Source organism: Piliocolobus tephrosceles, chromosome 16 (assembly GCF_002776525.5).
Source record: "Piliocolobus tephrosceles isolate RC106 chromosome 16, ASM277652v3, whole genome shotgun sequence".
In the NCBI taxonomy this organism is placed as follows: Eukaryota; Metazoa; Chordata; class Mammalia; order Primates; family Cercopithecidae; genus Piliocolobus; species Piliocolobus tephrosceles.
The window spans coordinates 418,468-434,682 of NC_045449.1; the positions used below are offsets into that span (position 1 = coordinate 418,468).

Sequence of the window (16,215 nt, forward strand, 5' to 3'; positions counted from 1 at the left end):
CTCCCGGGTTTATGCCATTCTCCTGCCTCAGCCTCCCGAGTAGCTGGGACTACAGGCGCCCGCCACCTCGCCCGGCTAGTTTTTTGTATTTTTTTAGTAGAGACGGGGTTTCACCGTGTTAGCCAGGATGGTCTCGATCTCCTGACCTCGTGATCCGCCCGTCTCGGCCTCCCAAAGTGCTGGGATTACAGGCTTGAGCCACCGCGCCCGGCCGATGTTCTTCATTTTCAAAGTCACCTCCTGAGATGGGCTAGACTTGGCTATGTGACTAGTGAGCCGCGTAATCATGTCACTTCCTCTCCGTCGGTCACAACTTCAAATAGCTGTGAAATAAGAGGGTGGGGCGAGCGGCCTGTACTAGATGATTCCATGTCCTCTCCAGTGCCGATTATTCCAAACACCCATCTTACGGTGCTGACTGGCTCCACAGGTGGCTACAGGTTAGATGTGTGCTTAAAACTGGAGCAGAAGGATATGCTTCTGCATATAAATGTCAATGTTTCCAAAAGCAGGTTTCTTTCTTTTCTCTTTTTGAGACGAAGTCTTGCTCTTGTCGCCCAGGCTGGAGTGCAATGGCGTAATCTCGGCTCACTGCAACCTCCACCTCCTGGGTTCAAGTGATTCTCCTGCCTCAGCCTCCCGAGTAGCTGGGATTACAGGCGCCTGCCACGACGCCCGGCTGATTTTTTGTATTTTTAGTAGAGATGGGGTTTCACTATGTTGGCCAGGCTGGTCTTGAACTCCTGACCTCAGGTGATCTGCCAGCCTCGGCCTCCCAAAGTGCTGGGATTACAGGCATGAGCCACTGTGCCTGGCCTCTACCAACAGCAGTTTTTGAAGTGGCTATCAATGATTCAGATGAAAGAGCACCCATTCCCTCACAGACATCACTGATGGTATCCACAGACCCAGACCTCAATCCCATGCACTTTCAGGGTGAGATGTAAATTGCAGTCTTCGTAATCAACTGCTTAAATAGGATTCTAGAAAGAAGTCAACAGACTTGAAAGAATGTACCTTTGACCTCATTCCTTTAAACTCCTTCCTCTTCTAACCATGAAAAGTTCCTACTATAAAGAGGTAGCTCTACTGATAACCGTCAGCAAAGCAGATATATGTGCTGAACTGTCAAGATTTCCTAGTCATTCCTTTCTCTTCAGACTGGAGTACAGTGGTGCATTTGTGGCTCGCTGCAGCCTCAACCTCCTGGGGTCAAGTGATCCTTCTCTCAGCCTCCTGAGTAGCTGGGACTACAGGTGTGCACCTCCATGCACAGCTAATTCTTGTATTTTTTGTAGAGATGGAGTTTTGCCATGTTGCCCAGGCTGGTCTCAAACTCCTGAGCTCAAGCGATCTGCCCACTTCAGCCTCCCAAAGTGCTAGGATTACAGGCGTGAGCCACCATGCCAACTGATTTCCTAGTCATTCAGAAATCATGAGCTGGGCAGCCCTGTCCGTTTCCAGGTTGAGTTCTTTTTTCACTCCACCATGAGACCTGCTAAGCCTTTCTCACAGTCATAAGAGGTTAGAAATGGCTGTGAAAAACATATTTTAGTTCAAGAGTTTCATGGTTTTCAAGAGAATGTAAGAATCTTCCATTCTTTGTTGGGAAATATTGACTGACGACTAGAAACATTCACTTTCATGGGCATGCTTAGGCCAGGAGGATCTGAAATGTAAAGACACTAAAGAAAAAACTCTTTCCTTCAACACTACAGCAAGCATGGAAGCATTTGCCAGAAGGGTAGTTGGAAGAATCAGCCATGCTTGAATCAAGGCTCATGAACTTCCATTTCAAATATGCAGGCAAAAATTCCAGAACACAACTTTTCACATGACTTCCACAGTTTACAGAGAGCAAGACAGTAAATTCGAGACACGGAAGCAATGCAGAGGGTACTAACCTGCCTGCTAACCTGCCTGCCATCTCCCGCCCCTCACAACAAAGAGCTATTCCTATCATTTCCAGGTGGTTCCACCACCACCACGTAAACATAAGGGAAGAAAATTCACCAGAAAGGAAGCTAAAAATAAGAAGTCTGGACTTTTCTCAAACTTTTAGTACCTCCTAAAAAAACAATTCTAGTCAAGCACTGAAAATAAGAAGCTGTCTTCTCTTGGCTCTTTTTAGTGTTACTTTTTTTTTTTCTTCTGAGACGAGTCTGCTCTCTTGCCCAGGCTGGAGTGCACTGGCACAGTCTCAGCTCACTGCAGCCTCCACTTCCGGAGATTAAGTGATTCTCCCACTGCAGCCTCCCGAGTAACTGGAACCACAGGAACACACCACCATAATGGCTCAGTTTTTGTATTTTTGGTAGAAACAGGGTTTCACCATGTTGCCTAGGCTGGTCTCGAACTCCAGAGCTCAAGCGATCTACCTGTCTCAGCCTCCCAAAGTGCTGGGATTACAGGTGTGAGCCACCAGGTCCAGCCTTTTTAGTGTTACTTAATAGCACATATTCTGTATTAACCTACACAAAATTATTGCAAACAGAGACTGTGAAATGAACTAAAAGTAAATCCTCCTGGGTTTGCAGCAACCCTATGTGATAATGAACGTTTGGAGCATTGAAATATATTCATAGAATGTTGGATTCTCTATTTTTAAGGGAATGTGATTATAACAGTCATTACAAAGTTCCTTCAAATTTTTAAAGCTATCTCTTCGGAAAAATGTTGAAAAGCGAAGAGCCCACCAAAAGTACAGGCAGCAGAAGCAAAAAGAAACAAGTGTGACTCCATCAAACTAAAAAGCCCATTAGAGAAATGCAAGTCAAAACCACGATGCAGTATCACCTCACAACTCAGTGGGGGCGCCTTTTCATGCTTCTTGGCCATTTACATATCTTCTTTGGAGAAACGCTTATTCAAACCCTTTGCTTGCTTTTTAATTGAGTTGTTCGGCTTTTTGTTGCTGGTTTTTAGGAATTCTTTGTATATTCTAGATACTAATCCATTATCAGATAAATGATTTGGAAATATTCTTCCCATTCTGTGTGTTGCCATTTTACCCTGCTGATAGTGTCTTTTCATGCACAAGTCTTAAAATTTTTCATAAAGTCCAATTTATCTGTATTTATTTTGCTGCCTAGGACTTTGGTGTCATATCCAAGAAGCTGCTGCCAAGTTGAGTGCTGTGAAGATCTGCTCTTTGTTTTCTTCTCAGAGTTTTAGAATTAGGTTTTACATCTAGCTATAGATCCATTTTGAGTTATTAATGAATCCCTACACTCGTTTCTGCCAAATAAAAGTTAGTTCCCTCATGTTCCTGCCATGCACAACCCCCTCCTTTACACCGACTGGAGATCGGCTCCCACACACATCTCGGTGAGTGCGTGGCCACTGCCTGATAAGGTTCTTATCTTTTCTAATCCAGAACATACTCCTACTATCCAGACTCCTGGACCTCTGTAATCTACTAGACTTTTATGAAATGTAAGTGAGATCATGCCCCCCACGCTGAAAATATTTCACTGTCCACAAAATAAAAAATAAAGTATTTAGCCAGGCATATAAAATCTGACCCCATCTACCTACATAGCCTTATCTCTCTCTGCTGCCTCCAAACTCCTTGAGACTCCCTCTTCCTTCTCGCCCCGCTTACTGTCACATTGGTAAGATGCCACCCATTCTTTTAAGATTCCGGTTTGTTTTTTTTTTTTTTTGAGATGGAGTCTCACTCTGTCACCCAGGCTGGAGTGCAGTGGCCGGATCTCAGCTCACTGTAAGCTCCGCCCCCCGGGTTTACGCCATTCTCCTGCCTCAGCCTCCCGAGCAGCTGGGACTACAGGCGCCCGCCACCTCGCCCAGCTAGTATTTTGTATTTTTTAGTAGAGACGGGGTTTCACCGTGTTAGCCAGGATGGTCTCGATCTCCTGACCTCGTGATCCGCCCATCTCGGCCTCCCAAAGTGCTGGGATTACAGGCTCGAGCTACCGCGCCCGGCCTAAGATTCCAATTAAAATGGAATCTGTCTATGCCCCCTGCCCTCAGCCCCTGCTTCAGCCTATCAGTTCCTCTTCTGAGATCCTGCTATGCCTTGTGCAGCATATACCATGGTTTTGTTACATCTGTTACGCTGGAATCTTCTATTAATGTCTTTCTTCTCCATACAAAAATGGCGAACTCTTTGAAGGCAAGAGTGTGTATTTCTTATTTTTGTGCCTTCAGTCCCCTAGCACAGGGCCTAGGATGTAGAAAATGCAGGGTAAGTATCTGTCACATAAATAAAGAAAAGAACAAATGAATGTGAAAGAGATCAACTCTGAATCATCCTGAGAGCAGGGGTAGGAGGGACTGCCTTCCTCCTCCTCCCTCATCTGCTGACAGCACATCTGCCTGCTCCATCCAAGCTCCTTCCTTCTCGCAGCCCATAAAGTCCTGTTCACCTCCTTTCTTGGCTGCCTCACAGTCCAGTCTGATAAGGCGATCAGCCGGCTCTAGGTGTGAGGGGTAGGAAGGAGGAGGGAAAGGGTGGCGGTTTCCCTAGTGTTCTGCCAAGCTCTGCTCCAACATTCCCTAATAGTTCTTTGGTATTTCCATGACAAGATGCACACAGATGTCCCCAAGCCTTAGAAATAAGAAAAAGATTTTCATAAAAATCCAAATCCAGGCAAGAAAAGTGGTAGACTAGAAGCCTGAGGACTTCCTGGTAGGAAGGATGACAGAAAATCACTGCCCAAAAATGCTTCTCGAAAATGAAAGACATGAAGGTGGTGATACCAGAAGCAGGATGGGGCCCTGGGTCTGCTGCCAGCAGAGCATGCTGTGCCCCGTAATAGGAGGAATCAGCCGCTATCCACGTCTGTACCCACACCGTGAACACTCACGCCAGGTGGCAGGGGTGGGCCTCTGGGTCTGAGAACTTTAGCAGTAGCCAGAGGGGCTGCCAACACCCAGGAAGACCAGTGAGCCTCCAAGCCTAGGAGATCAGCTGCTGGGACACCCACCTGGCAGGTTTCTCCAGGTCTGGCCCCCCTCACTTTGGAAGAGCTGTCTGTGATAACACTTGGCCAAGCAGCAATTCCCACTTCTCGCCCACGAGCAGGCAGCAGCTAAAGAGCATTCTTGATCAGACTAACAGAGAATGTCAAAATAAAAACAAGGCCGGGTGCGGTGGCTCACGCCTGTCATCCCAGCACTTTGGGAGACTGAGCCGGGTGGATCACTTGAGGTGTGAGGAGTTTGAAACCAGCCTGGCCAACATGGCGAAACCCCGTTTCTACTAAAAATATAAAAATTAGCTGGGCATGGGTGATGGGCACCTGTAGTTCCAGCTACTCGGGAGGCTGAGGCAGGAGAATTTCTTGAACCCGGGAGGCAGAGAATGCAGTGAGCTGAGATCGTGGCACTGCACACTCCAGCCTGGGTGATGGAGTGAGACTTAGTTTCAAAAAATCAATGAATACAATAAAAATGAGCTTTCAAGGCCGGGCGCGGTGGCTCAAGCCTGTAATCCCAGCACTTTGGGAGGCCTTGATGGGCGGATCGCGAGGTCTGGAGATCGAGACCATCCTGGCTAACACGGTGAAACCCCGTCTCTACTAAAACATACAAAAAAAAACTAGCCGGGCGAGGTGGCGGGCGCCTGTGGTCCCAGCTGCTCGGGAGGCTGAGGCAGGAGAATGGCATAAACCCGGGAGCTGGAGCTTGCAGTGAGCTGAGATCCGGCCACTACACTCCAGCCTGGGTGACAGAGCGGGACTCCGTATCAAAAAAAAAAAAAAAAAAAAAAAAGAGCTTTCAGCTAAGAATCACCAAACATTTGAGAAATGCTAAAGAGAGAGAACTGCCACGCTGAACAAACTGAAGATCTTACACTAGGGACAGAGAAATGGAACAGGCAGCCCAGCACTTTAACATACAGATAATTTCTATTCCGTGGGAGATATATGAGAATATTATGCCCATGAGAAAAGAATCAGCTAGATATGCTGGAAATTAAAAAGCTGGACTGTTAAAATAAAAATTCAACAGCTGGGCCAAATAGCAGACTAGATGCAAGTGAAGAATAAATTAAAACAGGAAGACTGGGTTGAGGAACTCTTTCTGAAAGCAGTTCAAAAGGACAGAGAGACGGAAAGCATGAAAGGAAAATTAAGAGACATGGCAGCAGATCTAGAAGCTCCAATGTTCACGCAGCAAGAATTCCACGAGGAGAGAATGCAGAGACCAAGTTGTAGAGACTACCTAAAGAAAGGAATACAGGAGAATAATTTCTTAGAGTATGAGAAACTCAGGAGTCTTCAGATGAAGAATACAACTGGGGCCAGGTACAGTGGCTCACGCCTGTAATCCCAGCACTTTGGGAGGATGACGAAGGAGGATCACTTGAGCCCAGGAGTTCAAGACCAGCCTGGGCAAAACACAGGAAGATCCCACCTCTACAGAAAAATGTTAAAAATCGGCCAGGCATGGTGGTATTTGCCTGCACTCCTGGCTACTCAGGAGGTGGAGGCAGGAGGACGTCTTCAGCCCAGGAGTTCCAGGTTGCAGCAAGCTATGACCACGCCACTGCACTCCAGCCTGGGCAACAGAGCAAGACTCTGTCTCAAAAAAACAAAGCAAGACACTCATCTTACTAGCTACAAGGGAAATGAAAATTAAAGGAACTGGATACCGTTTTGAACCATCAGAGAGAGGAAAATGAAGAACAACAACATCACATGTGGCTGAGGGTGCGGGGAAAGGTGCTCTCAGCTGAGGGTGCAGGGAAAGGCGCTCTCACAATTCACAGACTGCACTACAAGTATACAAAGCTCGCTGCAGGGCAAATGGGCAGTAGTTACTGAAATTTTAAATGTATATAAACCTATAACCCAGAATCTGTCCTAGAGAAATACTTGCATATGTGCAAATGGGGGCATATTTTAAGATTTAGAAACAAACGATCTAATGCTATACCTGAGGCGTGTTATACTATGGGATTCTGTGCATCAATTCCAGAGAATGAAGCAGGTCTATACACACTGACGTGAAAAAAAATCATTTTTCACTGATGTGAAAAACAAATATCTAAAATACATGTGGTTGAAAACAAAAAGCAGTTTTTAGAATAAAGCGTAAGGTATGAAACCATTTAGTTAAAACAAAGCAAAACCAAAACCATTACTAACACTATAGATTTATGTAAATACACACATAAAAATCCAGAGCGATATCCATTAAACTGGTAACAGTTCCCACCTCTGGAGAGAACAACGGGATTCTGAGGTCTAGGTAAAGGGAACTTAGGCTTCATCCGTATATATATTTGATGCCTCCCAGGTTCAAGTGACTCTCCTGCCTCAGCTTTCCAAGTAGCTGCGATTACAGGCAACCGCCACCATGTCCAGATAATTTTTGCATTTTTAGTAGAGACGGGGTTTCAACATGTTGGTCAGGCTGGTCTCGAACTCCTGACCTCAGGTGATCCACCCGCCTCAGCCTCCCAAAGTGCTGGGATTCCAGGTGTGAGCCACAGGGCCCGGCCGTGGCTCACTATATTTTCTAAAGACCATCACAGCAATCTATCCCATCCCACGTGCTTTTTGTAACGATGTGACTTTGACATTCCTCTCGTTAGCGTTAGTGGGTGGGAGAAGACTATGTTCCTTCCTCTTGAATCTTAGCAGCCCTGTGACTATGGCAGAAGTGATGCTATGAAATTTCCAAGGCTTGTTTCTCTCGGGACGCTCATTCTTAGAACCAGCCACCTTAACATGAGGAAGTTCAAGAAGCCCATGGAAAACACAGAATCCCAGCCCAGGCCTGGCTGAGCTCCCAGCTGACAGCAAGTACCAAGGTGCCAGCCATGAGAGGGAGCCAATGCATCCTCCGGTCCCTCTTGAGCTGCCTCGGCTAATGCTGCACGGAGCAGGGATGAGCCGGTCCTCCTGAGCCAGGCCAAATTATACATGCAAAACAATTATTGTTTTAAGCTACTAAGTTTTGTGCTGGTTTGTTACAAAGAAATAGATACCTAGAACAGTTTCCCTCACAAATGGGGACAGCTGAGAGTTGTCCATCTACACAACTGCAACTATCTACCACAGGCAGCTTTAGAAGACACGGTGAGGAGTGTCATGGGGGACGCCTGCACCAGACAGAGTCAGGTCAGGTAGCATCTGAGGTTTCGTCACACAATAGGATTCTGCAGTGAACATGCTGAGTTAAGTGCTTCAGCACCTCCTAGCACCAGGTCCTTTTCTGAAAGCAAGATCGCTTCCTCCGGGCACGGTTTACCTTTCGGAAAGCTGCCGGATCTGTGGAATCCCCATATACTTGTGGAAGTGTTCCAGGACATTCATCACACCCTGAAGGAGATTAGCAACTTCTCCGTACTGTCTTCGCCTGGTCATGGCTCTGCAAGTAAAGAATAAGTTTAAAAGTCTAGAAAAACACTAAGGACACAAGACACAGACACAGAACAACCTACTCTAGCTCTCAAACAGACATCAACTCAGCTGAATCAACGTTCACTGAGTGCTGAGTATATAAGCTGCTGTGCGTTGTGGGAGGCAAAAAACAGGATCCGGTCCAAATCCTCAAGGTGACATCATATAGTAAGGCAGAGAGTCAAGTACACATCTAACTAGTATAAAATAGGATGAACTACGTTCTAAACAGAAGTGCACGTTATGTGCTATGGTGGGAAGAATGTGTGAGTGATTAATTCTCATTCGGTGTGGGGACGGGAATCTGGGAAGACTATGGATTTAGAATTTGGGTTGGATATTTTGGGATTAGCAAGCTTGGGACAGAGAACAGGGGTAGGGATGTTACTATCTGAGGATTACAGCCTATGAGCAAACCAAACACATCTTTCCAGGACAAAACAAAGGGCATGGCCGGGCGCGGTGGCTCACGCCTGTACTCCCAGCACTTTGGGAGGCTGAGGTGGGTAGATCACGAAGTCAGGAGATCGACATGGTGAAACCCCATCTCTACTAAAAACACAAAAAATTAGCTGGGCATGGTAGCAGGTGCCTGTAATCCCAGCTACTCAGGAGGCTGAGGCAAGAGACTCGCTTGAACCTGAGAAGCGGAGGTTTCAGTGAGCCGAGATCGTGCCACTGTACTCCAGCCAGGAAGACAGTGTGAGACTCCATCTCAAAACCAAAAACAAACACGGCTTTAAATATTAACTGAAATCTGCAGGTTCTGAGGCATCTGTGTCACAGACCTCTACTTTCCCTACTGCTAAGGTTAATGTCGCTTCAATAAAAGGATGCTGATAAAATCAAGTTACACACAGGGAGGAAATATAAACTATTAGATCTAAATTTTTCATTAGGGTTGGACTATTTCATTAAATTTATAATTTATGATTTTCCATAAGAGACATTGAAAAAGACAGGATCAAGTTCAAGCCAAGGTGTTACACTGCTACCAACATTGCTATCACTGCCTGTTCTCACCACCGCCTGTTCCCACCAGTGCCTGTTCTCACCACCGCCTGTTCCCACCAGCACCTGTTCTCATAACCACCTGGTCTTAACCACTGCCTGGTCTCACCACCACCTGTTCTCATCACTGCCTGTTCTCACCACCGCCTGGTCTCACCAGTACCTGTTCTCACCACTGCCTGGTCTCACCACTGCCTGGTCTCACCAGCGCCTGGTCTTAACCACTGCCTGGTCTCACCAGCGCCTGGTCTTAACCACTGCCTGGTCTCATCAGCACCTAGTCTCACCACTGCCTGGTCTCACCAGAGCCTGTTCTCACCAGCACCTGTTCTCACCAGCACCTGGTCTCACCACTGCCTGGTCTCACCACCACCTGGTCTTAACCACCGCGTGGTCTCACCAGCACCTGGTCTCACCAGCATCTGGTTTCACCAACACCTGGTCTTAACCACCGCCTGGTCTCACCAGCACCTGTTCTCACCAGCGCCTGGTCTCACCACTGCCTGGTCTCACCAGCGCCTGGTCTTAACCACCGCCTGGTCTCATCAGCACCTAGTCTCACCACTGCCTGGTCTCACCAGAGCCTGGTCTCACCAGCACCTGGTCTCACCACCGCCTGGTCTCACCACCACCTGGTCTTAACCACCGCCTGGTCTCACCAGCACCTGGTCTCACTACTGCCTGGTCTGATGGTTTGACGGACACCCACCACCCAAGAAGGAACAAATGTGACTGCCCTCTGGTCTCCCTCTGGCCCCTGCTCTCACTGCTCACAGGGGAGTGGACTGGGGGTCCCTAGAGAGGTCAGGAAGGGGCCCGCCCCTCCTCCTCTTTCCCTCAAGGCCCTCTCCCACTTCCCCCACCCAGGACTTCGAATGCTGTATCTCAGTTTCTGTGAAGATGAGCTTTCCCTGTCCACACACGGAATCACACTGAGGCTGGAGCAGGGGGAGTCCCCAGTCTGAGACGGGCCACAGAGGTGAGCTGCAGTGTCAGAATCTTGCTGGTAAAGGAGGCTTTAGACTGCTTCTTTGTAGTAAATAACCAGCTCTTCCTTCTAATACTATTTCTAATGTTCTGATGTATCATTCCCTCTACAAACCAAATGGAAAGCTAATAAAAAGTAAATTGAAAAAAAGTGGTTTGAATGATTGAGTTCTGTCTCCTATATAGGGTCTCTTTGATGACAGCACAACTCAGCCCAACGCAAGTAGGAAACTCGCCGAGGCAGAAGCAGCCAGGAGTGAATGTGGGCCCGCGTCCCTCTGTCTGCCGTGACGGTACAGAGCTGCAGCCTGAAGACGGGCCATATTCTCAGAGTCATTCTGAGAGGCTTCCTGGGCCCCTTCTGACCGGCTGCCAGTGTTCGTCAGGTTTTGAACACCAGAAGGCACAAAGCAAAAATGGTGACTGGACACTTGAAGCCAATTTGCAGAAGGTGGGATTCCCGGATGGTGAGACTTTCCCGGCTGAGAAGTAAACAGGCTGACACCACCATTTTCTCTATGTGACACATTTCCTGTGGCCCCAGAAGAAAAAGTTGGCATTGCTTACTCGAGGGAGTCGACACCTCCTGCCAGCATGTGCAGGTGGTTCAGTGTGGTGATTGAGGTGGTCAGGTGGCGTTTGGCGTGATCTAATTGCTTAATATCACGGGTGATTTCTTTCACCTAAACATTGAAAAACCAAAGAGAGAAAGGAAGACAGTTAAGGAGGATGTAAAACGCTTCTGCAAGTAGCTCCCTAAGAAACGAATGCAGATGAAGCAGGGAAAAATCTCAGGTTAGCAAACATTCTCACAATACAAAATCACAATAATTTCCAGCATTTAAATTTAATGTGGCATCTCTTTGGACTTTACTCGGGGTTATAAAACCTTCAGCTGTGAGCATGAAATGAACTTTTTTACCCCAAATTAAATGATCCAAACAGCAATTCAGTATTGAGCATACAGGACAGAGGAGGCACGCACAGCACCATTCCTCCTGAACAAGGTAAGGAAAGTGTGCCTTCTGGTGCTGACACTGCTGGGCCGTACAAAATGCCTCAGTCAGCACATGGTACTCAGACGGTCTTTCCTAACGGAACGACGGCCTGAGCTTCCAGCAAAGACTTTCAAATCTCAAGAAGACTGAAATAGAAGCCCTGTAACATACGCTTAACATGTAAGTTACTAGGAGGGCAGGAGCCGTCTTCGGGGAGTGAGAAGGCAGTTTGGGGAGTAAGAGCCTGACAGTGTTGTTTCAGCAGGTCCAAGGGGAGAGACGCTGTCTCTGGGAATGCAAGTATATTTCAGTCACCAGAAAAGCATATTCAATAGAGAAGTTGGAAAAATTCCCCAACTTTACTAACACCCAGGTGAAATCATCCACTGTGTTTCTTTGTCCACGCTAAGAACCTTCCTTTGTGTGTGTGTGTGTGTGTGTGTTTTATCACGCCACACTATTTTTAATTACGTACAAAGATCTAATGCGTAACGCATGGACCATTCCACCCGCTGCTGTTTGGCTGCCAGTCTCGTCTCTCTCTTCCGCAATGGTGAGGCGGATACCCTTTCCTCAGGGAAGAGAAATCCATGGTTTGTTGCCAATAGTGAAAATGGTGGAAAGCCGAGAGGCAAAGCTGTTGCCACTGGCGTCTTTCACATGAACCACATCAAAAGATCCAGGGTCCTCTCTCTGTTGGGGTCACACCAGTTCTTCCCAGGTTGGCACCTCCAGTCACCATATACAGCTTACCAGTGTCAAACTTGATGAAATCAATAATCTTGCCAGTCTCCAAATCAATCTGAATGGTGTCATTCACCTTGATGAGGCGTCAGGGTAGCGGACGGTGCGAGCATCATGGTCACCAGATGAGGGACTCCTTTTGTGTCCACAAAGATCTTTCTCACTTTGCACAACTTGTACTTGGCCTCCTCAGGTGTAATACGATGTACAGCAAAGCGACCCTTGGTGTCACAGATCAAATGGAAATTCTCGCCTGTCTTGTCCATGCTGATGACATCCAGGAACCCAGCAGGGCAGGTTACATCAGTTCGGACCTTGCCATCGATCTTAATGAACCACTGCATGCAAGTCTTCTTTCCTTAAGTCTGTTCCTTAGGAAAATGATGAGGGGGAGACACTCTCTCAACTTGGGGGACCGTGGACAGACGAGGAGCCAACACACCAGTCCATTTATCCAGCACCCAATGCTTTGGAGCTGCCAGGCGCTTCAGACACTTCTTGGCACCACGAGCCATGGCTGCGTTAGGCAAGGAATGGGGACCTCCGTCTTCCGGTGCACGCAGCGAAACTTTCTCAACAGCAATTTGGTTGCCCAGGTTCTGTGATACCTGGAAGGAAGGGACTGCCCTGGATACCAAGCACAAACACTGCAGTCATGGGACAGATGCATCCCACTAAAGGGAGAAACTCGGCAGTGAGTTCGTGTGCCCCGTGAACTCACAAAGGTTACGACCTGCCCAGCTCGAGTCCACACCCACAATCCTGCGAGCCTCACCTGGATCTCAGTTGGAAAAAGCCTCTTTCATGGGGACTTCCCAATCAAGCCTGCCTTCCTTCTACAACCCCCAAACAACCTCTGTTTCCACTGAATTAAAAAAAAAAAAGTTTAGGACCCACCACTACTTTACCAAATACTTGAATTTGGGGCAAAAAAAAAAACCCTGGAGTGATGTCACAAGCTAGATATATAGAAGGCTGAAGACTGGCCCTGTAATCTGATCACCCACTTGCTGCTCTGAAATCAGCATCCTTTTTCCTACAAAAAAAATCTCTGTATCTCTTCCAGGGTTTTTAGCTTCGGTCTAACATAGGGAGTCTTTATTTTTTATTTTTATTTATTTATTTATTTATTGAGACGGAGTCTCGCTCTGTCGCCCAGGCTGGAGTGCAGTGGTGCGATCTCGGCTCACTGCAGTCTCCACCTCCCAGGCAAGCGATTCTCTGCCTCAGCCTCCAGAGCACCTGGGATTACAGGTGTGCACCATGATGCCTGGTTAATTTTTGTATTTTTAGTAGAGACACAGTTTTGCCGTGTTGGCCAGGCTGGTCCTGAACTCCTGGCCTCAAGTGATCCGCCTTCCTTGGCCTCCCAAAGTGCTGGGATTACAGGCGTGAGCCACGGTGCCCGGCCGCATCGGGGGTCTTTAACCGCTGTGTTCAAAGTCACAGTCATCTACGACTCTTCCTGGTCCCTGCATCATTAAGTCATTAAATCCTAAATATTATTCCTCTGCTTCATCTCAAGAATCTATCCCTTCTCTCTATTCCTTGTTCAGGCCCTCACTGCTCTGCACTGGAGCTGACTGGTCTCCTTATTCCCAGGATCTCCCATCACTCCCCATCCCACAGCCTGTGTTTCTCTCAACAAACTGAAGCACAAATTTTTCCCTAAACAAAGCCTTCAGTGGCAGGGCATGCCGGGTACTCAGATAAAACCCACACGAGACCTCCCGCGAGACAGAATGCCCATGGTTGATTCGCCTCAACAGTTGCCCATGGGCAGCGAAAACGGGCAGAGCTGAAGTGGGAGGTTTTAGAGTCAGACAGATCGAGGGCTGAACCCCAGCTCTACCACTCACCAACACTGCATCCTAGAACATGTTTCTCAGCCTCGCGGAGTCTCAGTTTTCTCATCCATAAGATGGGTAATCACAAAGATAATAACGATCCTAAAACCTAGTTCAGAAGGTTGTTGTGAGGGCTACATTCGAGTGCTGGCACAGAGCAGCCAGCACAGTGCTGACACTGAAAGATCCTTCTCCCATGCAGGGAGGCCCCTGAAACTACTGCCACGGAATGAAAGATGAAATGCTCCTGATTACGGTAAATACAAATCGCATGCAGGACTGTGTAAAGACAATGCCAGGCTGGGCTGCCAGAATGAGCCAACAGCACATGATGTGCTTCCCCCTGCAGAGAGCCTATGAACAGACGTGCAGTCAGGGAGGTTTCACATCACCAAGATTCCTATCCCAGAAAAGCAGATGTTCATAGCTCTGGGAATGGAATGCAACCCTCATGAAGAGCCTATAAACGGACTCATGGGGGGGCGCCTGTCCACATGGATAAGATAGGGCTATAAACACCCTCATCTTGCCACGGCTCTTCTAGGCCTCTTTACGGTTAAGGCATACTCCCGTCTGAGAATTTCTGGTCTAACCGGTTGTCTAGCTTCACATCCTGTTTCTCTGGATTGTTTGTAACCAGCTTTTGCTGCAACTGTTCCTGCTGATTAATATCTTGCTAATCATAGGTTATGGAAAGACTGTGTTCCTGTTTTAAGGCTCTGTTAGAAAATACTGATGCACACACTATATTGTAAATTCTTATCTCTGTATACTGTACTTCTGCATACAGATATTATGTTAAAGAATTACTTCATCCCCATGTGACCATCTCACCTCATAATCAAATGACACTAAATCCTTCATTAACCTACCCCCGGCCTCACTAAACTTAATAATAAATGCTGGCATATCCAGTGCATTGTTGGCACCGTGGGACCTGAAGGCGGTGACCCCCCTGGACCCAGCTTTCACTATCTTGTGTGTGTCTATTATTTCTCGACCTGCCAATCCGCCTGGGAACAAACAGAGAGCCCCGCTGCATTGCGGGCTGCTGGCCAGATCCCGCAATAGCCCCCTCACTCCCACCACTTCCTCCCTTCAGCACAGCAGCACTGTGCAGGAAAGCAAACTGCTTTAAAATAAGACATCTCACAACTTGGGAGCAAACTGTCAGTGCAAACCCCCTCGGTTGGAAGAGGAAGCATACTCCAGAACTCAGATTAGCATCATAAGGATATCAATAAATGCAATCAGCTGCAGCAAAAGCAAAGTGGGACGCTCTCACTGATCACCATGCTTTGAGGCTCCTGGGTGCTGCTGGGTGTGGTGCCTCCTTGGGGAAGGACCACAGAAAATCCAGGTCCCTAGAATATGCTCAGTGCTCTTCATATGTTTAATTTTCACAACAACCCTGTGAGGCAAGTGCCATTATTCTTATTTTACAGTTGAAGAAACTGGAATCCTGAGACAATTGAGAGACAGGACATTACTGAGTCCGAATCTGAACCCAGGATCCAGCACTTCCCAGCGCCTCCCACGGGGGAGGAGAGGGTGAATGAATGATAGGTTCTCGGTCTTCAGAGCAAGCTTCTGAGCACATCACTGGGGGACACAGATTCGTCAAGGGGGAACTCAACCAAAACCACACACATGGATCATGGGCAGGGGATATCCCTCCTCCCTGCATCCCTCCCTCCTCCCAGTTCCAGGACCATTCTCAGTGTGCACCAAGCTACACACCACACATCTCGATGGAGAAATGCATGGTACCAATACCAAGAGATATTAGAGAAAGGAACATCCAAAATGACTAGGAAACTATTTTCAGAAAGGAGAAAAAAAAATTGCAGCCAGGCGCGAGGGCACACGCCTGTAATCCCAGCACTTTGACTGTGTAAAGGCCGGGAGTGGTGGCTCACGCCTGTAATCCCAGCACTTTGGGAGGCCGAGGCAAGCGGATCATGAGGTCAGGAGATCAAGACCATCCTGGCCAACGTGGTGAAACCTCGTCTCTACTAAAAATACAAAAATTAGCCGGGTGTGGTAGCAGGTGCCTGTAATCCCAGCTACTCAGGCGGCTCAGGCAGAGGAATCACTTGAACCTGGGAGGCAGAGGTTGCAGTGAGCCGAAATCGCACCAATGTGCTCCAGCCTGACAATAAGGCAAGACTCTGTCAAAAAAGAAAAAAAAACAAACCCCAAAAACAAAAAAACAAAAAAAGCTGCCTATTTAAACCCAGGGCTGCAAACTCA

At 47.6% G+C, this 16,215-nt stretch overlaps 1 protein-coding gene and 1 pseudogene across 5 annotated transcripts in view; both read right to left on the reverse strand.

Annotated features, from left to right (window-relative positions):
- The window catches only part of VPS53 (VPS53 subunit of GARP complex), a 171,721-nt gene that overhangs the window by 103,266 nt on the left and 52,240 nt on the right, over positions 1-16,215 (reverse strand). For 4 of the 5 annotated variants that reach the window (XM_023193352.2, XM_023193353.2, XM_023193355.2 and 1 more), the window contains 2 exons: positions 10,941-11,056; positions 8,224-8,343 (listed from right to left, as the gene is read on the reverse strand). In XM_023193352.2, the coding sequence (XP_023049120.1) occupies positions 8,224-8,343; positions 10,941-11,056 (236 nt within the window). The remainder of the gene's footprint in view (positions 1-8,223; positions 8,344-10,940; positions 11,057-16,215) is intronic. The other variant, XM_023193356.1, reaches the window with a different exon arrangement.
- Positions 11,768-12,474, reverse strand: LOC111527160 (annotated as a pseudogene).